This window comes from Dromaius novaehollandiae, chromosome 1, assembly GCF_036370855.1.
Source record: "Dromaius novaehollandiae isolate bDroNov1 chromosome 1, bDroNov1.hap1, whole genome shotgun sequence".
NCBI lineage: Eukaryota > Metazoa > Chordata > Aves > Casuariiformes > Dromaiidae > Dromaius > Dromaius novaehollandiae.
In genome coordinates, this window is record NC_088098.1 from 98,494,283 (window position 1) to 98,514,928 (window position 20,646).

The window sequence follows — 20,646 nt, forward strand, 5'->3', positions numbered from 1 at the left end:
ACGGAGGCCACAAGTAAATATGGGTTCAAAAGGCAATTAGACAATTTCATGGAGGAAAAGCCCATTAAACCCCTGTATTGAACTTGTTATCTGGTTAAGAAGGCACCAGCTGCTTGAAGCAGGGTGGGTGACTGGGGTACTCTTTCCCTAGGCATATCCTGCTGGCTATTGGCAGCAACAGGATGGTGGACCAGAAGTACTTTTGATCTGACTAGTGAAGTATGGCTATTCTTATATTTCAGGCATGATCCAAAGAACATTTAACTGGCTTATCTTTATTCACCTGGTGGTCAGACTGAGGGAACAAAGAGCAATGATTTGGGAAAAATGAAGCTATTTCTGAAGGTCCTGTTTTAGATTGATGTCTAGAGACAATGCAAGGCAAACCCAGTTTATTTTTAATATTCACATTTATGAGAAATGTCTTGAAATCAATTTTTTTTCCTTGAGGTTTTTATTTGCATCTACCCATCATTTTCTCACACAGGCTTAGTGCTTCTTTGCTGGGATGCTTTCTGCTGTAATTTGCCTATAAACTTTTCAGCATGATCATATGTGAAAATATGCAACTCTGAATAGACAGGAATAAACCTGTAAATTAGTGACTTATTGTTGTGTTATGTACTACCTCTGTTCTCTAAAGGGCAAAAGTTATACATATGCAGAAATCTGCCTGCTACCAGAACCAGGATGCTTACAGGGACAAAATCTGGTGCCACTGATGTCAGCTAATAAAAAAACAAAATCAGGAAAGCTGTGGTAGTCTACACCAAGGAGACAACTAGATGGCAATTAACCTGTAATTCTTCTGCTTATATTAATTGTTTTTTTAATTATTATTAATTTGCAGTGGTTCTCATAAACTTTATTACATTGCTCTGGAAATTAGTTCTGTAAGCTCTTTCTGAATCATTGGTAAGGTTACATCGGTAATATCCTAATGCTACTACAGCCCTTTACAAAAAGTATTAAGGTGACGTCATTGTTTTCCTGCAACTGGCTTCTGCAACACAAATGGAAAAGCACTTTATCTTCAAAAACAAAAACCAGCCAAAATCATCCCCTTTGCCCCCACACTAAGGGGGAAAAGGAGATAAGAAAAATAATAAAAGCTATCCCTCCTTCACAAGGATGTTAAATATCATTAAATAGTTTCATTAATGACTTTTGCTTAATTTTACAATCAATATCTATAAAGTGATTACACAAACTAAAGCTGAAGAGCACACATAGCATGCTCAGCACCACTAGGCTTGAAAAGCCACCTTACATTTAATAAACAGGCTGTAATTTGATTTGGCAGCAGTAGTCTCATCTGATTTGTCAGTCCCAGCTGGGGCAGAGTCTGGATTCGGGGATTATCTAAGCAGTGTGATTAGTGCTAAAGGTCTGGGACTGGGAGGGGTGTCACCTCGACGCCCCCCACATCCCCACCGAGCCACTGGGTGCAGAGGGAGCAGGCTCGGCTCCAGCGCTCCGAGGCCCTGTCGCCCAGGCTCCACGTAACCCCTGTCTGTGTGCACATCTCCACGGGTGCCCACCAAACCCTGGAAGCCCAGGACGGGCCACATTCTTTTTCTTTAGCTCATCAGTTATAAATCGTTGAACTAGGGTGTCGTTTACCCCCGTGAAGGTGCTTCAGGAATTCTGCCACCTTCCCCGCAGGCTGCCAAATTTTCCTTGGACAGTTACTTTTGCAGCTTGCATCTCCTTTGCTGCAGGTCTGCTTTGTAGGTGCAGTGAGTGAGGGCCTGAATTTTTCTCGCCGAACGAAATACTCTTTCATAACCTAAGGAGACTGGTTTGTTTTGTCCCGCCTAAAGGCAACACTGCACCCCTCTTAAAATAGATTTCTACCAAGAACTGCTATACATACACATTTATGCTTGGAGAATTACAAGCTAATAGCTCATTGTATTTAACAGAGGATGTGCAAACGAGAGCCTATAAGATACACGTGCAGTTCACGTGCAGTCAACAGTAACTGTCAGAAAGAATTCAGGTGAGTACAATAGCTTCCTTCATAGCCTACCCTAAAAGTTTTATCTGAATCTGTGCAGCTGCCAGCCAAATGCCAGCCATTTACAATAGTGAGGTCAGACCAAAAAAGCTGGGAAGTTTTGTTTTTTTCCTTCCCATTTTTATCAGAGAAGGCACTCAAATAGTTGACAATAAGATCTACTAACAGGGTAGAAAAAAGATAGCAAAGAAGAAACTGATGAGATTTTATCTCACTATTGGCTTTCTGCATTACAGCCTGAGAGGCAATATATAAAAATAAAACCAGCATGGAATTTAATGTAAAAGAAAGATGTGGGAAAACCTTTCAACCCTCTATACTTCATATTCCTCAAGAGATGTTTCATCACCACTGTGTTATGCAGCATTAACTATGCTGCAAAGTTATCTCACAACACCACAGCCATCTCAAAGATAGTCCCTGATTGCTGTAACGCCTAATGAATTTTAAGATATGAAAAAGTATCAGCAGGCACAATATTTATTCTATTGCTGTTTGACTGGGTATTGACAGAGAGAAATCATCTGTGTTTCAGGAAATGTGTTGAAGGAAATGCTTTTTAGAGAACCTACTCTGCACTAAAATGTTACACTCTATGTGAGTGGAAAGGCAAAAGTTCAGTGCTTTTTAAAAAAGAACATATGGACTAAAAGTTGCTTAATCAGCACATGCAATTAAAATGAAGGCACAGGAAATCTGGTAGAGTTTAGAAAGTAAAGATTAGTGTTTCCAGACAACTGCTGATGTATTACAGACTTCTTTTTTTACATTTTTAAGCCATTTTCATCAGCATGTAGTAGGTCAGCATATCAACATTCACTGTTAAAGAGTAAACCACTTGAACTCTAAGCTTAAATCTCTGATAAATTCAAATCAGTTTTGCAATAAACATTTGAATAGAAACAGAGGGGGAAAAAAAGTGATTTGGGTTCCAAAGCTGTCTGAAGGTTTAATTTCATAAAAAGAAAAGCGTTCTGTAGTTTAAGAAGTGGAAGTTACCTATGTAGTTTGTGACACCAAGTAGGTTCCTTGGCCACTGTACTCAGGTGCAAATAGAGACTTCAGCTGATCGGCCAATTTCATTACCTTGCATTTTAAGAAAGGCTCTGATCTATCCCAAGCTTTTGTCTTCTTAGAGAATACCGATATCCACTGATGTGGAAAAAGTCCCAGGAAGATATGAGATGAAGGAAAAAAACTGTCATTCTACAAATCACATGTTCAACATTAATTTACAGTGGCAACAGTGAGCATGAACATTTTACCGAATTCTTTTTCCTAGCAGATACAGTAGGGCAAAAAGTGTTGCAGGTTTGTTTACTTGCAATACCAAGCCTCACCCTTTAGAAACAAAGCACAGTGAAATTTGTGAACTACTTTTGACAGCAAGAGCTGTCTGCATGAGCCTGGAAAGCTGAGCTGGAACAGACACAGTTTGCTTCTCTCACAGTTCTTGAAGATCAATGCACTGATCTCATTTGCCTAGGACATGAGATACACCTTCTGGCATAGGGCCTGCAAAGCTCAACGTTTACTCAAAGATCAGCCACTCCTGTTTTACACTGGGCACTAGTAAGTATAAGGCCAAATCTTCCAGCCTCTCTTCAAAGAAATTGAAGTATTTACACAAACAAAAAACCCCTTTCCGTTAAGTGACATAAATTCTTCCTGTATTAATGCTTTTGATGGTCTTGACTGCCACAGTATTTTAAGAGAACAACTGAAAGCTGAAGCTGAACTCGAGTTTTCTGAATTAGGCTTAACCTTTTTGTCCACTCTGCATAATTTGAGAAGGCTCTCTGAAGGATTAAATGTACTTCAGTTAATAAATTCAAGAATATAAATCAAAGAATTCTCTTTTCCTTGAAAAGTAGCATACACAATGAATAATTACCCCTATCTTATGGTATATCAGCTTAGAATATAAATGAATTTTATATAATAGCTTTTACTTGGCTACAGCACAATTCTGACTTCTTTAATTGTTCAGAAGAAATCTCTGGCTATTTTTATAAATAAGGAAAAAGAATTAGTATTTACATTCAGGACATCAGCATTATGCAAGAGTATAAAAGGAACCAAGAGAAATTTGTAAAGGAACAAACATCTGAACAAAAGCAAATAGAGAAAGGAGAGAGGAAAAAAAGAGGAGCACCATCCAACACCATTTCAGTCCAGGAGGATGTGGAGGTCCTGGAGGAGCAAACCAAATTTTTACCATCAGCTGGAGATTAATGGCATTTTCACAGCTGAGTCATCCTCCTAGGCCTTAAAGGTGACATTGGGGTACTTAAAAATAAGAATTCTCAAGTACTGGGGAGTAAATGTCAGCAAGACTGAGAAAGCTGCCCTCTGATACTAACAGAAATCCTGAATCTTTTGATCTAAATGAAACTCAGCAGAACAGCCGTAACCGGCTGTTGAATTGTGTGGAATTGCGTGGACCAATTTTGGGAAAGTCTGGCGACGCTGAAGGCAGAGTCGTCCTGTGGCAAACCTTAGAGAACGCCACGGGAAAGGGTACGTCCTACAGCCGGCCGCTGACACCCTTCAATAACGCGAACCCCCAGCAGACCTGCACGGGGAGTAAACATTCCTGATGCTGGAAGGTGGCGTAGGACAAAACACAGAAAGATTCCCCCAAACATATCTATATGTTTTTTGGATCCTCAATGGGAAAGCAATTTATGCTTTGCATGAAAATAGCTGATCTTTGACTTTCACCTTACGGCTGCCTGCAAGCTGTTCCCTTTTAGAGTGAATTAGCTATATTTAGAAGCAAGAGGAAAGCAGCTTATTAACAGGGGTGGATGGAGCTACCACCCCCCTGAATGGTACCAGTTCTGCCTTTTGAGTCCATCTTAGATCTGCAGAGCTTTAAAAACAGGTGGGCGATAATTTGTCTGCAGGAAGAACACAGCAACTCAGCTCACGGTCAGAAATAATTGAGTTCAACACCAGGACCTACCAAGAGTTACTCCCACAGCACGTATTTACTTCAAGCAAAATCTCAATGCCATTAAGGGTGGGCACAAACACAGACATTGCCCCAACTTAAAAACAGGCGAGGCAAATCACTTCTCTTACAAGACTTACTGGAAAAAATTACATCAATGTATGTATTGATACCAATTATATAAAGTCTTCACATGTCTACATGTTAAGTCAGGTGAAATATCGCTGTGGGTTCTAAAGAAATAGGATCTATACCTGTGTTTATAAATCAGAACTACTTGAGGGAGCAGGATATTCCCCTTATTTAGGGGAAGGAAGTATCAGTTGTTAATTACCACAGTATGGACTTTTTGTAATGATAGATACTGTAATTCTAAATGAATATGATCAGACAAATACAAGTTCACCTACCTTAAATACAGATGTAAGATCCTCCACAGACAGGCAGGTAAGCAGTTCTCTTGATTGCATACAGGTTTGCAGGAAATAGAGCAGAACTCTAAATAAAGTTCAATGACAATAAAACGCTTTATATGATGACAATACAACACTGATGGCTGTACATCAGTGATAAAGATTTGTAAAATAACAAGGCTAGGAAAGTCATGTCCTGATAACTCAGGACACCTTTAGCAAGGACCATTACTTGCAGCAAAGCTCCCCCTTGGTACAGTGGAGTGAAACAAAGTGTATGCAACAAATAAAACTATGCTTTTAAATGCTGCAGGATTTTAACTTCTTGTAGCTCAGTAAGAAAAGGACTTATGGAGAAAGATTAAAGCCACACATGCAAACTGCACTTACAAGACTTCAGTGCACACCATTGCATTAGAGGAGCTAGCAGAAAATTTACTTAGTGGGCAGTTTTCAATTTAGTACAGTTTTTAGTAGCAGAAATGTCTCAATTTCATGAAAATTGATTCTGTTTTTCAACCAGCTGTGATGATACTAAACCATCTGGCACCCGTGCTGTATAATTTGCTGGGTCTAAAATTAAAGAACTGGACTGGAGGCCAACTATTTGTGCTTATCTATTGCCATCACGAAAGCTGAGTTCAGTTTTCAAGACAGTCTTCCGCACAGCGCCAGCAGAAGGACAGAAAGCTTTTTCAATTTTATTTTTACACCAACAATGAAAAAAAAATGTTTAACAAAAATACTTCCTTGTATTTCAGATAAGAAGCTGGAACACAGCAGCAAGAGAGGATGGCTTGCTTGGAGCTGCAGCGAAACCATGCCAAGGTCACAAATGTCACGTGGTGACCTGGCACCTGATTTAGTCACTTGGCATCGCAGGGATGAAGTTCCCTCCCACTCGTTTCACTCGGCCCTTGGAAAAGGCTGTGAAGAGCTGCTTTGCCCAGGGGGACACAACAGCTTCCACAGACCAAGGCACAGCACATTGGCTGCGATCTCTAGCTGGATGCCCAGTGGCTGCGAGTTTGGTACCCAGGGTGCAAGTTGCAATGGGGAAAGGGCATGAAGGCAGCCCTTCTTTCAGAGATAATATTCATATTGCCAAGTCTGCATTGCTCAGTAACCCTGCTTCAATTATTGAATATCTTAAGATGAACGTGAGCCAATCATGGCTTTGAAAGTCCGCTTGCTGCTTCGGTAAATGTGGCACATCTCGGATCGCAGGCAGGGGCTTAGCACACCTGGTGACTCCACTGCGACTCTGCGTGAGACCCTGCCTTATACCCTCAATTCCTGTGCAACTGCATTTACGGAGTAAGGGAAGCAGGCTCCTTATGAGCTTCATTTTATCTGGCAAAAAGTCTGGCTTTAAAAGCTGACACTGATGGCATATCAGATGTCCATATGGATAATTACTTCTGATATTAAAGCAGCCATGCTTTCCAGGAGAACCCTGTTGAAAGGATGGGTTTAATGAAGTTCTCGCTATTGGAAAAACGTCGCCTTAGGAAACCACTGGTACTTTTCGCAATTTTGTTGGACATCTGCTCAGTTTCAGACACATGATAATGAGAAAGCTGCTATAGTGCTCTTATAACACACATCTTGAATAGATTATTTAATGCATGAACTAAAAACTGACGCGGTTCTACTTCAGCAGTTATTGTCCTCTGAATATCTAACTTAATTACAGAGTAGTTACAAATAAAATAACAGATTAAAGAACTCTCTTGCTGAGAGGGTGTATTTTAACATTATGTATGTATTTAGCTGCATGCTCACATGCTTTTATGAACTGCATCTACTGCATCAAAGAGTAACAAAACTGTACACATTAGCAGTTTTTTCTCTCTCAGAGTTATTCAAATATTCTTGAGTAACTTCAACATTTCTTCTAACTTAGGAATTATTTTTCTCCTCTTGGAGACTGACTTAATCTTTTTATTTTACAAATCTGTGCTGACCGCAGCAAATACATTCACTCATACAGAGATTTCATCATTTTGCTAATGAATACCTCTTTAAAGCTCCTTCTTATCTCCATTTCATCATTTCACAAGTTGATAATCCTTAAATCTGAAGCCTGATAAAGTTTTGCCTGTTTAATCTTAGTACCTGCCTACATATATATATATATATTTAAATATAGGAAGAGTCTGCTAAGCTATGCTTTATCCAGTGGTTATTCAATGCAAAAGACTCCTGGAGAGCAGAAACCTACTATGGAACCAGGTCCTCTTTCTGTCTATGACCTACCGCTGCTCAGTTTTAAAGACTGATTTGTAAAAGCGGGAGTCTGGAATATACCTCTAATTCTGACATTTGCTGAGTACATTATTCATTTTCCTTTCAGGAGAGAAATTGTCTGAAAATATCTGAAACTCTTTGCTTCTATCTTCAGAAGCTGACATGACAATGACATTTTTTTTTACTACAGAGAAGCCAAATTCAGAAGCCAAATCTGCAAGTGAAGAAGCGTGGTATTTTAGTCTTTAAGTGAAACACCTAGTGCATGACCAGCCAAATATAAAATGCAGAAAACAGTGAAGGGACACTTGCAAAGGAAGTTTAGATAGCACAGCCATTACAATGCATCTAGCTTTCATTCCATTCCAAATGCAGTGTTTCAGAGTTATTCTTATGCTCCCCCATTCCTCCTCCAAATCTGGTAGGCACATTGCACCTGCCAAAAACTTAAGTATTCAGTTTATGCAATTTCCTGACCACTGAGTTCAACACTAAACCAAAGACTTCCTCCCTTGTCCAAGGACAAAGTATTTGCAGCTTCACTCTTAGTTCAATTTTCTGTCTAGAAAGAGGAACAGTCTTTCACTCCCTGAATAACAGCCCTGAACACCAGCAGGGAGTACTGCTATTACTGGCTTCAGAGAGAGACACAGGAGGTAGTAAGAGATGAAAATCCTCATTTCACCCTACTAAATCCAGCATTACACTATGGTTATACGACAGGGAAAGAGCCAGATACTTGCCAGTTTCCTCATGCTGAAGTGCTGAAACTAGGATTAGAGTTATATAATGTCACAAAATGGGAATTCAACTTGTGAAGAGAGGACTCTGTCAGCTCCCCTTCGTATTAAAATCACCACTAATGCAGCTGAATAGCATTTCCTCAATGTGAACAATCATCAGCCCTGAGGCATAAAAATGAGGGGCCAAGGCCTCAGACTGTGATTCTTGCCCATACATATCCTCATGTGAGCATCCTCAAGGTTAACTATATCCATCTGGGAATTTCTGCTGGGAGTAAAACTGCAGGGCACATGTCCTACACTGGTGAAAATTTGACCTGAGTTTAGGGTGTTCTGGACATTCTGCACAACATTCAGACTCAGTTTGGATTTCTGCATAAGGCCCTGAAACACCGAGTGAACTCAAGCCATGGCTCAAAGAATTTGGGATTTCTCAGGTATTTGCCATTAAAAAAAGCCAACCTTCAGTAACAGGTTAGTATTTCTGGTGTCCTCCTAGACAGGCACAGGGAAGATCCCATGGTTGCTGCATCTGTTTCCTGAGTAATGGCTTGGACGCCTTCGGTACGTGAAATAACACAGAACACAAAGCGACATTAAAGAACGTCAGAGATATCCTTGCTATCACCCTCTCACCTTCAACACCTGTTGAAGCTGCCACAGTAAGTGCAGAACTAAACTTTCAAATTCAAAGAGACCGTACGGTCCTTTTTTTTTGAGCGAACGTTGGAGGAATGGGTGAAATCTCCTTTTACTTTGGTAACAAAAAGATAAGATGCTTGGAGAAATATGCTCTCCTTGACAGGCTGGCTGCAGAGGATGGAGGGCAGATACGCACAGCGCAAGCTAGGAAAATATTGGTTAAAGCAGCTGTTCTGCCAATTGGGGTTCAATAATATTGGACAAGGCTAAACAGAAGACAACTTTTTGCCTATTTCAGCATCCAATAGGAAACAGGTACTTTTTGTACTGGGAAGACAACTGAATTAGAGCTGTAAATTTTACTAAAGAGTAAATAAGTTGTGTTTAGTCATGTGAAACCCAGAACTTAGCCAGCTTTACAAGCTCAAAATCAAACAAGAAACAGGTGAATACATATGTTTACAAAGAAACAATGTAGATGGGAAACAAATTAAATCATGTAATAAATAGCTGGTATGATGTATTCTGGCTTTTTTTAATTTGGGGGTTTTATGCAAAAAAAATCTAGTATTTTAGTACTGACGGACCTATAATATGACTGTTAAAAAATAAATCATATTGCAAAATCTGCTAAAATAATTCAATGGGCTTCTTTTCACAGATTTAAAAGAAGCATATGAGACAGTTCAAAGCAACAATTCCCACGGCTTTCACACACACTGTAAAGTGCAGAAATTAATACTGTACACTGCAGGCCAAGACACCACAGAAGGATAAATGGTTGCATTATTCACTGTGGAAAAAAATATTTACCAGGAACCACCTCCATCTGATACAGTGTTATTTGAATGCCTGCATTAGTATTACTGATGGGCACTTTCCATTTACCTTACTTCTGCACTGCACTCTACAACTTTTTAAACTGTTTCATCCAACAAAGTCAAGAAAGTTGGCCGAATGTGTTTGACCATCCTGGCACCACTAGGATCAGGCATGCAACAGCTCCAGCCTGGGGAGTCTTATTATCGCAAATAGATGTGGCTCTGTGCCCTGCGAGATTGCACGTGTTGTGCTTGGCACGCTATAGTTAAGCAACTGCAATGCTACATATATTTTCTCACAGCTGCACAAGGTGGTAATTATACTGGTCTAACTATATGCTAAAAATGTACAGCTGAAGCTAAGTTAGCATGATTAAGGGAACTGAGCTCTTGAATAAGTCCTCGCCTTTAATATACTGGGTGGACCATTCTCAGCAGGGTCTTAAAAAGAGTCCTTGCTATTTTATGGCAATTTAGGGAATAGGTGTTTAATCACTGGTTTTAAAGTCCTCTTTTCTGAAAATAATTGAAGCATGTGTGCAACAAGAATGTCAGATTTATTTTATTAGCCATATATTTATCAATTAAAGTACCAGGAAATGAAGAGAAATGCAAACAAGAATCCTATAGACACCTTTTACATCAAGGGGCATTTATTTACAGAAAAATGCTGCATATATAATTACACACTGGTAGCTTTTCAAAATTGATTAGAATTATGATTTAAATTTTTAAAAGAGCAAAAGAACAGTTTCAGCATGTATGAAAGGTGAAATTCCATAAAGTAGACTTAAGTAGGTTCATATTGAAATCTAGCAAAGGGTTGCTAGCAAGCAGAAGCGTTTCTGTTACTTTCAGTACAAGGAAAGGCTACTGATCACCTGTGGCACTGCAAGATGGACCTCGAGCAATTTATGAACAGTTAAATGACATATTTGACTCTGGCATGAGGAGGTGGGAAGCTGTGACTCGGAAGGATACTCCTGGCCATATAATCTTCAGATAATACTAATACTCTAATTTTATATTCTGTAACTTAAATGCCACACTGAAAATGCTCCCCATTTACCAATGTAAATTCCTGATAATTACTAAATTATGCTAGAGCAGGGACACTGTTAACAACTGCTGGCAGAACTGAGAGAGCCAAAGGGCCCAGACCTCCTGACCGACCCCCCAAGGCAGAGTCTCACCAGCCTCCCCATGCATTCGGCCTCCCTAAATGCAAAGTCCAAAAGGAAAAAGCAAAAGGCAGGCAGCCTGGCAGTGAAAGCGCTCAGCTAGGTGCAAGCTGTCCATCAGAGAGGGAAATTGAAGCTGCTGTTTGACCAGAGGTATCGATTCGTACTGTGCTACAATTTCCTGTCATCTCTCATATAACTGCTTCAACTGCCCTCTTCTATTACCTACTAAAAAATTACTAGATAATTTCACACTTGCTCTTGGATATGAGGTTTATTATACCAAGCTTTAGCTTAAAGTATGCTTTTAGAGCTGTTATAATTTCCAGAAGAACAGGGATTTATAACACAGCCAATAACATGCCTTTATTATAGAGGTGACAGGAGGTACCACCTGAGAATAGCAGAGGCTCTTTTCCAGAATAACTGGCTCTGATCCTCTCCCATCCATGGATGCTGCCAGACTTGTCAGTACAGACGTACTATGAAGGTTGGCTTTGTGAAGTGTCCATGTACTGTACTGTAACTTAGTTTGCAGTAAAATCAAATTGATTATCACCAGTGACCAAATTAGACTGGCCACAGAAGTTCATCCCAGGTCTAGATGTCTGGTATAGAAGTATGTCATTGAAAACCAAGAACTATTAGCCCACAAAAGGAGACAGGCAAGCTTCTAGGTTAAAATAGATGTAAAAAAAAAAAACAGAATTAAAGAACGCTGCAGGGAAAGAGAGCAGAAAGCCTCTGAAGTGCAGAGTGATGTTAGTGTCCTGGACACGTGGTCCAGGCTGGGACAGCAGGGGGAACAGCGCAAAGTGCTCTTGCTCGACTCTTGTGGCCACAGTAAGTTTGCAAGTCAGTGCAGACAAGCCCCTTAGCTACACTAGTTCTCTGAAATGTGTTGACATAACTAATGGTAACAAGATCCAACAGATGATTGAAAAGATGAGGAAAGGGCATGACATCATGCTTTCCAAGGAATGAAATGATCAAGACATGCAACTTACTCCAGTTCTTAACATTATGTTCTGGAGCTACGATTGTCAACATTCAGGCACAATGAAAGGTGTTAAAAATATCTGAGCACATAAAAATGAAGCAGAACATGGTATAAAGTATAGTTATCAGACATTTCAGCCATCCCCTACAACAGGGATAATGTGTGTTCTGCGACTCATTCGTCAAACCTATCCTACATTATTCCATCTAACATATTAAATGGCTGATCATGTGCATGTAAAACTGCCAGATACCAGCAACTTAAGAGGAACCAGGGCAGTCTTCACAAAGAAAAAGCCTGAGCATAGTATTAATGAAAATTACTATCCTCTTCTATTCTGCCAAAATGACAGAAGTTACATTGCTTGAAATAAAAATGAGATAAAGACTGTATGCAGGTAGGTGAGCAAAGAAAGTAAGGGTAAGATGAACAAAAACAGTTTGAGAAGTGTCAGCAACAGAAGCTGCTAAGGTCGCACAAAGCAATTAAGTCTTATGTTAATTTTCTAGCACAAAACAGTGTAATAGAAAAGCAATTATAGGCATACAAGGTAATGATCACCTGGCCTAATTTTCACCAACAACCTGAAACTAGATTGCCAGCTGTGATGACACAATCATGATTTGGGCAAGTTATAATGTAAGACATAAGTAGATATATTTTAAACAAATTAAGAAAGGGGCATAAGGGCTGAACAAAACTTTCAAAGAATCAGAAAAGATGAGCATGATGAAAGTATCAGCATTTGTATGGAATTCGTGACCATTCCTCATTTATAGGACCATCAGAAGAGTATTTAAGCAGTACTTAAAGACAGATAAGGATCAGATGACAAGGGTGAGGAGAACTAGTATCACGGTGAATTCTTGGTTAATAAGGGCAAAAATTTCGGAGTAACACAAGAAAGCATATTCACAAAACATATTTGGATTGGCAGTATTAAGTACTAAATATGGACTCAACTTTTGTCTGCATGACAGCAGCACGGCCCCTCTATTACAGCTGGGAAACAGCTATTGCGCACTTCCATTTGTAACATGACTTGGTGATACCTGGAAAGTCAGACCAGATGATCCTGACTCATATTCCAGTTCTATCTCACGTGCTGCCTTCTAAAAACAACACTATTTGCATATAGCCAGGTATTTATTTGCAGGAAAAGCATGAAACACAACATCAGTAAAAGCAGCACACCTACAGTTCATCTTGACCATAAGGATTGCCACCTAAACAGCTTCTTGCAATGCCACCCCAAAACGGATGAGTTCCACCGTCCGCCAATAAATGACACACATTTCAGTGACTAGCCCAATGTTAGACTTCCTCTCCCCTGTGAGAAACAGTTGTGCGCTATAAGCACTCAAAACTTTACTGACATTTAGTGTAATGGAAGGAAATTATTTTGCTCAGGAATTTTCTGCTCTTAAATTGATTGCTAATTCCTAATGCAAGCCTGCAATCCATCCCTACTGTAATAATTAAAACTAGTCCCTGATTTTAAAGTCCTTGGTGTCATAAATTGGTGCAGATTTCTTTTGTTCAGTTACAAACGGAATTAAGAATTTTTTGTTTTACTCTTTGTATTCTAAAAGTCCATTCTGCACTGCAGCAAAGCACTGCAACAAATCCATATTAAATAATGTACTAATACCTTCTAAACCTGTCCTGATTTATTTTCTGCTTGTGCTTTACCCTCTTGATTTCGGAGTGTTGAATTTACATTATTTTCAGGAAATGACTTTTCCCTTAATTCTTTATAATTTTGGTAATTAGCCTTTGGTGATCAAATTTCCATTTCTGAAAATTAATAAATAATAGATGTCTTCACCTCCTAAATACTACCGAACTGGGTTTTCTTTCTTTTTTCTTCTTTCTTTTTTTTTCCTCTTCACAGAGTTAGAGGAAGAGAAAGAGCAAGGAAGAGAAAGAAAAAGAATCCCCTGAGCTAATAAACCTGCTTTTTACAGGGTTTAGTATTATTCTGAGTTAATTATGTTTGTGTAACTAATTGTAAGGAAGTGTTAATTGAACCTATTTAGCAGGTGTATGTTGACTTTCACTGCATCAGCAACATAACCTTTTCAGGAATAAGCCAGCATTTTAAAACAGATGATCTACAAGTAATTAAGGCGAGTGATATCCCAAGCCAGAGATTTAGAGTGCTCAGTCACCCGGTTAAGAGTGTTACTGGCTTTAAAATTCTTAAAGTCCATCCCTGCTAAAGCCCATCCATGCTACTTTTCCTGCCACATGCAAAGACTTTCACCATGGTTTACAAGAAACTTTGTAAATTCATATCTATAACGTAACCGTTTTCAGTCCTCAGTGAGAGTACACCGCTGTAAACCACCAGCTTTAGAAATGGTTTCTAAGCAGCAAACGTTTTAGAATCACCATTGCATTCAATCTTGATATGATTTGTTCTCATACAACTATTTTGGTGCTTTAAAGAAATTCCTTACACAGATAATTTCTGTGTCACTACATTTCACTTCACTCATATCAACATCCCTAGCCCACGAAATAGGTGTTTGTTCTCTAGACTGGGAAGCGGCACCTGCAAAATTATATAGGGAACAGGTAGTTTAGGCTATTTTCAGCTTAACAGCCGAGGTGTTGAACGCCTGCAGTCTGAAGTCATTGCCTGGGATGTGTCCTTCCATGGCACATTGCAGAACCTGTTTCTTCTTTCCGTAGGGCTCACGTTTGTTACGGGACGTTTCTGACATGACCTACAGCATGGTGGTGGTGGTGGTGGGGGTGCGCGCAGAGGTGTCCCAGGCACCTTTCTGGATGGTGCACAGCTGTGTGGGGCCACTGAGACAAAGCGCTGGCTCCTGCCCATGCAGCAGCGCAAAGATTCATCTCTCTAGAGAAATGTTATTAAATTACCCAACAATTGCCCTACAAACCACCACTGTCATAGTTACAAGAACCTAAGATACAGTGTTAAATCACTTGTCTAGGAAGTGTATCGCCATGTTAAAACATCCACATGTACACTGGTGTACAATTTCTAAAATTTCTGTATTTTCCAGAAAGTGGCCTCCAGCTTAAGGTGCCATTATTTTCTTTTGCAACACCCTGCTTACAGTTTTTGCAGGAAACTGGGTGCAGCTGTTTTTTACCTTTGTCTGGTTGACTGTCCTGTAAAAAACAGGTTTTCAGTTAACAACTTGTTGGTTGACAACCCTTTATTTTGGTTGCAGCACTTAGCTTAATGACAGGTTAATCTTCCAAAGACTGAGATCTGACACAACTCTTTTTCCAGCTATTGGAAAACAAATAAAATGCTAATCAGTTCACATGAGGCAACCTATTTCCTCACCACTGCTTGCTGCAAATATGACCAGGACTTACTTTATTAGGTTAAACCAGTATTTCATTTAATCTCCAGCAAGAGTCAACACCAGGGAAAAGCAAATAAGCCAGGATGCAAACAATCAATATATTCAACAAATTTGCAGTGAAAGGAGGGAGAATGCGCTGTGAGAGGAAGAAATTCTTCCCGACCTTTGTGAGTGATCAATTTACATCCTGAAGCATGAAGACTGACAGCACCGGTAAGTTTTTATCCCAGCCAGTTTAACTGCAAGTATTAGTCATGTGGCACCTTATAATTTAGACTCGTATTAACATACAGCTTTATTTACTGCTTTCTGACATCCTATTTCTTTTGGCACTACACAGAAATATTGGGCAAGTTGAATTATAGGAGCTATAACGCAAGAATGTTATTTTCCCAATTGTATATACATTAACTTTCTGAGCCCTTCCTTTCAGGAATGAAATCTGAAGTGCTAGAGGCCTGGTCTCTATCCAAAGCAAATATCCAAAGCAAAGACATTTATTTAGTTCACTTTTTTTTTTTTTTTTTTTTTTTTTTTTTTAATCTTTGAAGATGTATATGGGGGTGGAATTTGCAGTTGGCAGAAATAAAAGTGGCTCAGTCTTTTTGACACTGGAGGGAATGGGAGAACAATCTAATTCTAAAAAGTTACCTTTTTGTTCTGAATAAAAAAACTGCAGCAAAGTACCGTGAGCTAATTTTCTGAAAAATGGGTTGGGAGGTATTCTGATGAAAAACTGTAGATATGAACAAGCCTTCACAAAAGCAGTGTAATGAGGCCTCCTGTCAAAGACATGACCTGCAATATTGCAGCATAGGAGGCTATTACCAGATTGAAGAAGCATGAATCCTGAGTGGATCTGCAATAAAACTACCAGCACAGGAGATGAGCTTCATCATCATTCATGACTCGTAAGATGACTGGAAATATTTGTTGTTCAGCATATGGATGCCCTTTTTCAAAAAGCTTACCAACTACACTGTATGTACCAAATGAGTGCTCTTGAACCTGGTATTTCACACAGCCAGTGACAAGGGCAATAAAAAAGAACTGCAGGAAAAAAAAAAAAACGAACCCCCCCCCCCCCCCCCCCCCCCAAGAACTGTAGGTACTTACTGCCAGCAGATTTCCTGGAGATTATTGCAGGGAAGCTAGTATCTGAGCAATGCTGAGCATTGCTGTGCAATGCTGGGCATTCATGCAGTAAAACCAAACCAGGTCAGCTTAACGTTATGTGTGATAGTTCTTCTTGCACAATCACAAGCCACTTAGAGTGCACAACAGTTTCTGTATCTGTCTTGCACCTTAGGTTGCTCTTTGCCTATTCTCATTTTTTGAACCTTTTCTGTGTAGCGTTTAACAGGACAGAATTTTTGTCCCGTCTTCCATGTGCCTCCGGCTGTCAAATGACAAAGGTAACACTTGTGTTTCAGTGACACTCTGACCTGTATGCACAACTGCAGCTCCCCTAGAGAAAAGTCTTTAGTTCCTTACTTCTTTAAAAACTGGCTCAGAAACCAAAACAAGGTTTCTCATGTTAATATCTATCAGCTGGAAAAAGCCCCACTAAATTCTTTACTGTCTATTTTACAACAGCATTTTAGGGCCAGGTTTTGCTGGGCAGGGATCTTTTTGAAAATATCGAGAATAATCTCTGCCTCAAGCAACTTATTCTGTAATGTGTCTAAAGCAAGCAAGATTCAGTATGGGGTGTGCCCTCACATCAGCTTCAGCTAGATACTAAACCTTTTTTTGAGGTAGCCTTACCTTAATCTCTTGTTGTTTAGTCTGCAGAGCTTTAGCGAAGAAACTGGTCTCTACCATGCTGGCATATCAGCTAGTTACTAGAGAGCCCGCAGGCAGCAATGTGAAAAAACAACTTGGTAGCTACTAGTAAGAGAACACAGGGCAGTCCAATCTGCTATATGAACACCTGCGTGCGTCTCTTCCACGCAGACGCCCAGACTAGACGTGTGTGTTAGCCACCACACAAAGTTAACAAAGAGAGGACAAGTATTTTACTTCAAACGAGGTCTGGTGAGTCATTTTTGATAAAATTTGCATGATCTTTAATATTTCATTCTGAATGCAGAGTTGAAATTGCTTGGATACAAAACAAACAGTCCAAAAATACAGAACTTCAGAGAACTTCAGAAGTGAGAAGAGACACCAGGAAAAGGCAACAGTATACCTCGGGAGCACTGGGATGCTCCACCTGGTCCAAAAAGGAGAGCGAGCCTGTTTGTCATTGAGATGACCTAGTTTTCTTCTGGGATGGAAGTCTCTCTTCTGAAATACAGCACTACTTTAGAGCCTGCTTTTTGCATATGCTGTTTTTTTGCTACAGATGTCTAGGTGCAGAAATGGCAGAACTGGTTCCTCATAGAAAAATAGTTTTGGTGCACTGTTTTATAACCAGTCCCTTTTACCTTAAAGGAAAGAAGTTACTGGGTATACCACAACCTGAACTAATTGTTTTGGTTTGTCCATTTAACAATTGTCCATGCATTGTTTTACAGTATAACTCATGAACTGAGTAAAGTTTGACCTTGTCTAGTCCTCCATTAACTCTCAATGGGTTTCTGATCCGATAGAAAGTCTTTGTAAGATGAAATGAGACTTTTTCTAAGGGCAAACTTCTCCTTTGCACATAGAAGCCTTTTTGCACAGAGCTGACTCTGTGCATGGACTATTTTTATTTTTATTTTTATTTTTATTCTTGCTTTGTTTTGTAGGTGTTCATCAGAAAGCATGAAACCAAATGGTGAAATACATTTGTTTCTGGACTTCTGTTGCTTCCAGAACAAAGAGCTGTTTGTGGTCCTAATAAAAAAGTACTCTATGGAAAAAAATGTATGAAATTTAGTTACTTAATTATATATACCTGTCATAAAATGGTAAAGGCTCACTGAATGCCTGTTCCAAAGGTTAGCAACTGACATTTTAAGTTAATGCTCAGATTCAATATGCCCCCCAATGTAGTGGCACAAAGAAACAACTACAGAAATAAGCTGCAAAACCCCTTTCAAAATAACTTCTAAATATAAGCCTATGGAGAAAAAAGGTCACTTCATCTAAGGGCATCTACTCTTTCTAAGAAGACACATCTTGGGCATGTTCAGGTCACACCGTATCAGCTCCCCCCTCCACCACATGGGGCAGCCATATAGGCTGCAGACATATAATTTTTACCATCTGTTGGCAGTTCAGGGGAGCATTAATGGGCACTACTGAACAACTGAACTCCATTTCCTGATGTAGGAAACTCAAGAAATGGAAATCTGAAATGACCCTTCATGTTTTACTTTCAATAGCTCTGAGTTTTGGTGTTAACTAGAATCTCTGGAAGACTGTAAGATAAGCAGAAGGCAAACGTATTTTTCTTCAAAAAAATTTTTATTATCAAAAATGGGAATAGTAATCCAGTCAATTTTAACATCAACAGCTTCCATAATAAATTATCATAGAGAACCTTAGTTCGAATCCAAATTATAGCTCACCTGGCGATTCTTTAAAAGCTATTCTAATGCATCTTCAACACATATAAAACATGTTATGTGCAGAAAATTGTTTATATAGTATTCATTGCACAAGGAATACAGGTTTTATACTGAGTGGCCATTCTGCATAACATCATATTTGGACCTTCTTTGTGGAATAAGTAGATGTATCAAGTTGATAAATATCAGGCCAAATTGGTACACACGAGCTGGTGACCTGGTTCAGACTAAGTGCCCATCTAGCTCCATATTCTGTTCCCAGAAATGCTGTAAGTGAACGTTGAGGGGAGAAAAAGAATAGGACGAGCATATGTCCTAGCTTCTGGCTATTTTCAGCTGAAAATTTTTAAAATAGATTTTCATGTTTTCTATAAATAGCTGAAGTACATTAATGCATGAAAACAAATAACATTGTTAAATAATACGTATGCATTTACACTTCCTGTCCTGGAAAGTGCAAGTATGACTTAAGTAATGTATAACAAAGACTGTTCTTTTTCTTTTAAGAAAAATAAGTTTGTACTACATTTTGAAAAGTATATATTATGCATCCTTTTTCTGCATCATCCTATCACCTAATTTCAGGAATTCATTTATTATTCTCAACAGCGTATTTTAGTGCAAGAAGTATCCAAAAAGAGCTCAGCTCCTCTCTGTCTGAAAATCCTCAGAAGTTTCTGTAGTTCGAGCACAAATTTTTTAAAAAAAGTGACTCTAGCAATAGCACTGATGCTCTAACTTGAAAAGACTGAAGTATAAAGAGGTAGTATAAAGCTGCCACAGTAAAAATGTGTAGGTTTTTCAAAATTCCATAGGATCCGTGCACAACTATAGTGATATCCCAGATTCATTTGGCCAGCAGAAAGAACATTTATCATACTTGCAAGAGTCCTTTGAAGGTCTTACAACCAAGGTAAAGGCAAATTCAGAGGATGTAGTTATATTTAGATTTTTCAAAAGCATTTGACAAGGGATTTCAATCAAAGAAACAGAAGGCACAATAGAATATGGGCTAAAAAAGCTGACTGAAGAACAAAAGGTAAAGCCTCATAGCTGGAAGCTTTTCAGTTTGGCAGAGATGGCTCCATTGCCCACACCCTTTCTACCCTCCTGAGGGAGGGTTCTGAGAGCTAGTTAAAGATTGCCCACAGATGAAAAGCCAGCAGTTTCAATAAATGAGAAACTTTGTAAGAAACAAAGAGACCATGATAAAAACGCAAGGAAATTGCATTAAATTTCAAGTAAAATTTCAGCATTTCTATGGTAACTGGTGCATCGTGACTCATTAAATCTTTATTTGCCCTATTTATGAACTGTAAATGAATTCATATATTCTATACGTTCTAAATGCTTAACTTTAATAAATCCTTGTCTCATATTCCTTTTGGGACAACTAACAGCTTAGCATAAGTGAAGAGGGATTAAATAAGAACTGCAAACATTGGGCTAAACTAGAATGGGGGGAGTTATGCTTTCTGGCAGTTAATTACCAAGATAAAGGAGATAGAAAGAAGCCTGCATACACAGCCCTGGAATAGACAAACTGCTGAAAACAAACAGAACTATACCGATGAAGATAATAGTAATCCAGCTGGTTGAATTGCTGCAAAGCAATATTCCTAGAAGTAATGTTAAGAAAATAATGCTATGAACAGAAGAGATGTGCATTTGCCATACTGAGAAATGCTGAATCACAAAGAACTTAACTTCTAACTTAATTCTGTGGTGATTTCTATTCAATTTGTCAACTATGTAAGGAGACATAATTTG

The 20,646-nt window shown here is 39.1% G+C and overlaps 1 protein-coding gene across 3 annotated transcripts in view; it reads right to left on the minus strand.

Annotated features, from left to right (window-relative positions):
- Positions 1-20,646, minus strand: part of GUCA1C (guanylate cyclase activator 1C) — an 86,354-nt gene that overhangs the window by 44,793 nt on the left and 20,915 nt on the right. For all 3 annotated transcript variants that reach the window (XM_064521965.1, XM_064521969.1, XM_064521972.1), the window contains one exon: positions 5,387-5,474. In XM_064521965.1, the coding sequence (XP_064378035.1) occupies positions 5,387-5,474 (88 nt within the window). The remainder of the gene's footprint in view (positions 1-5,386; positions 5,475-20,646) is intronic.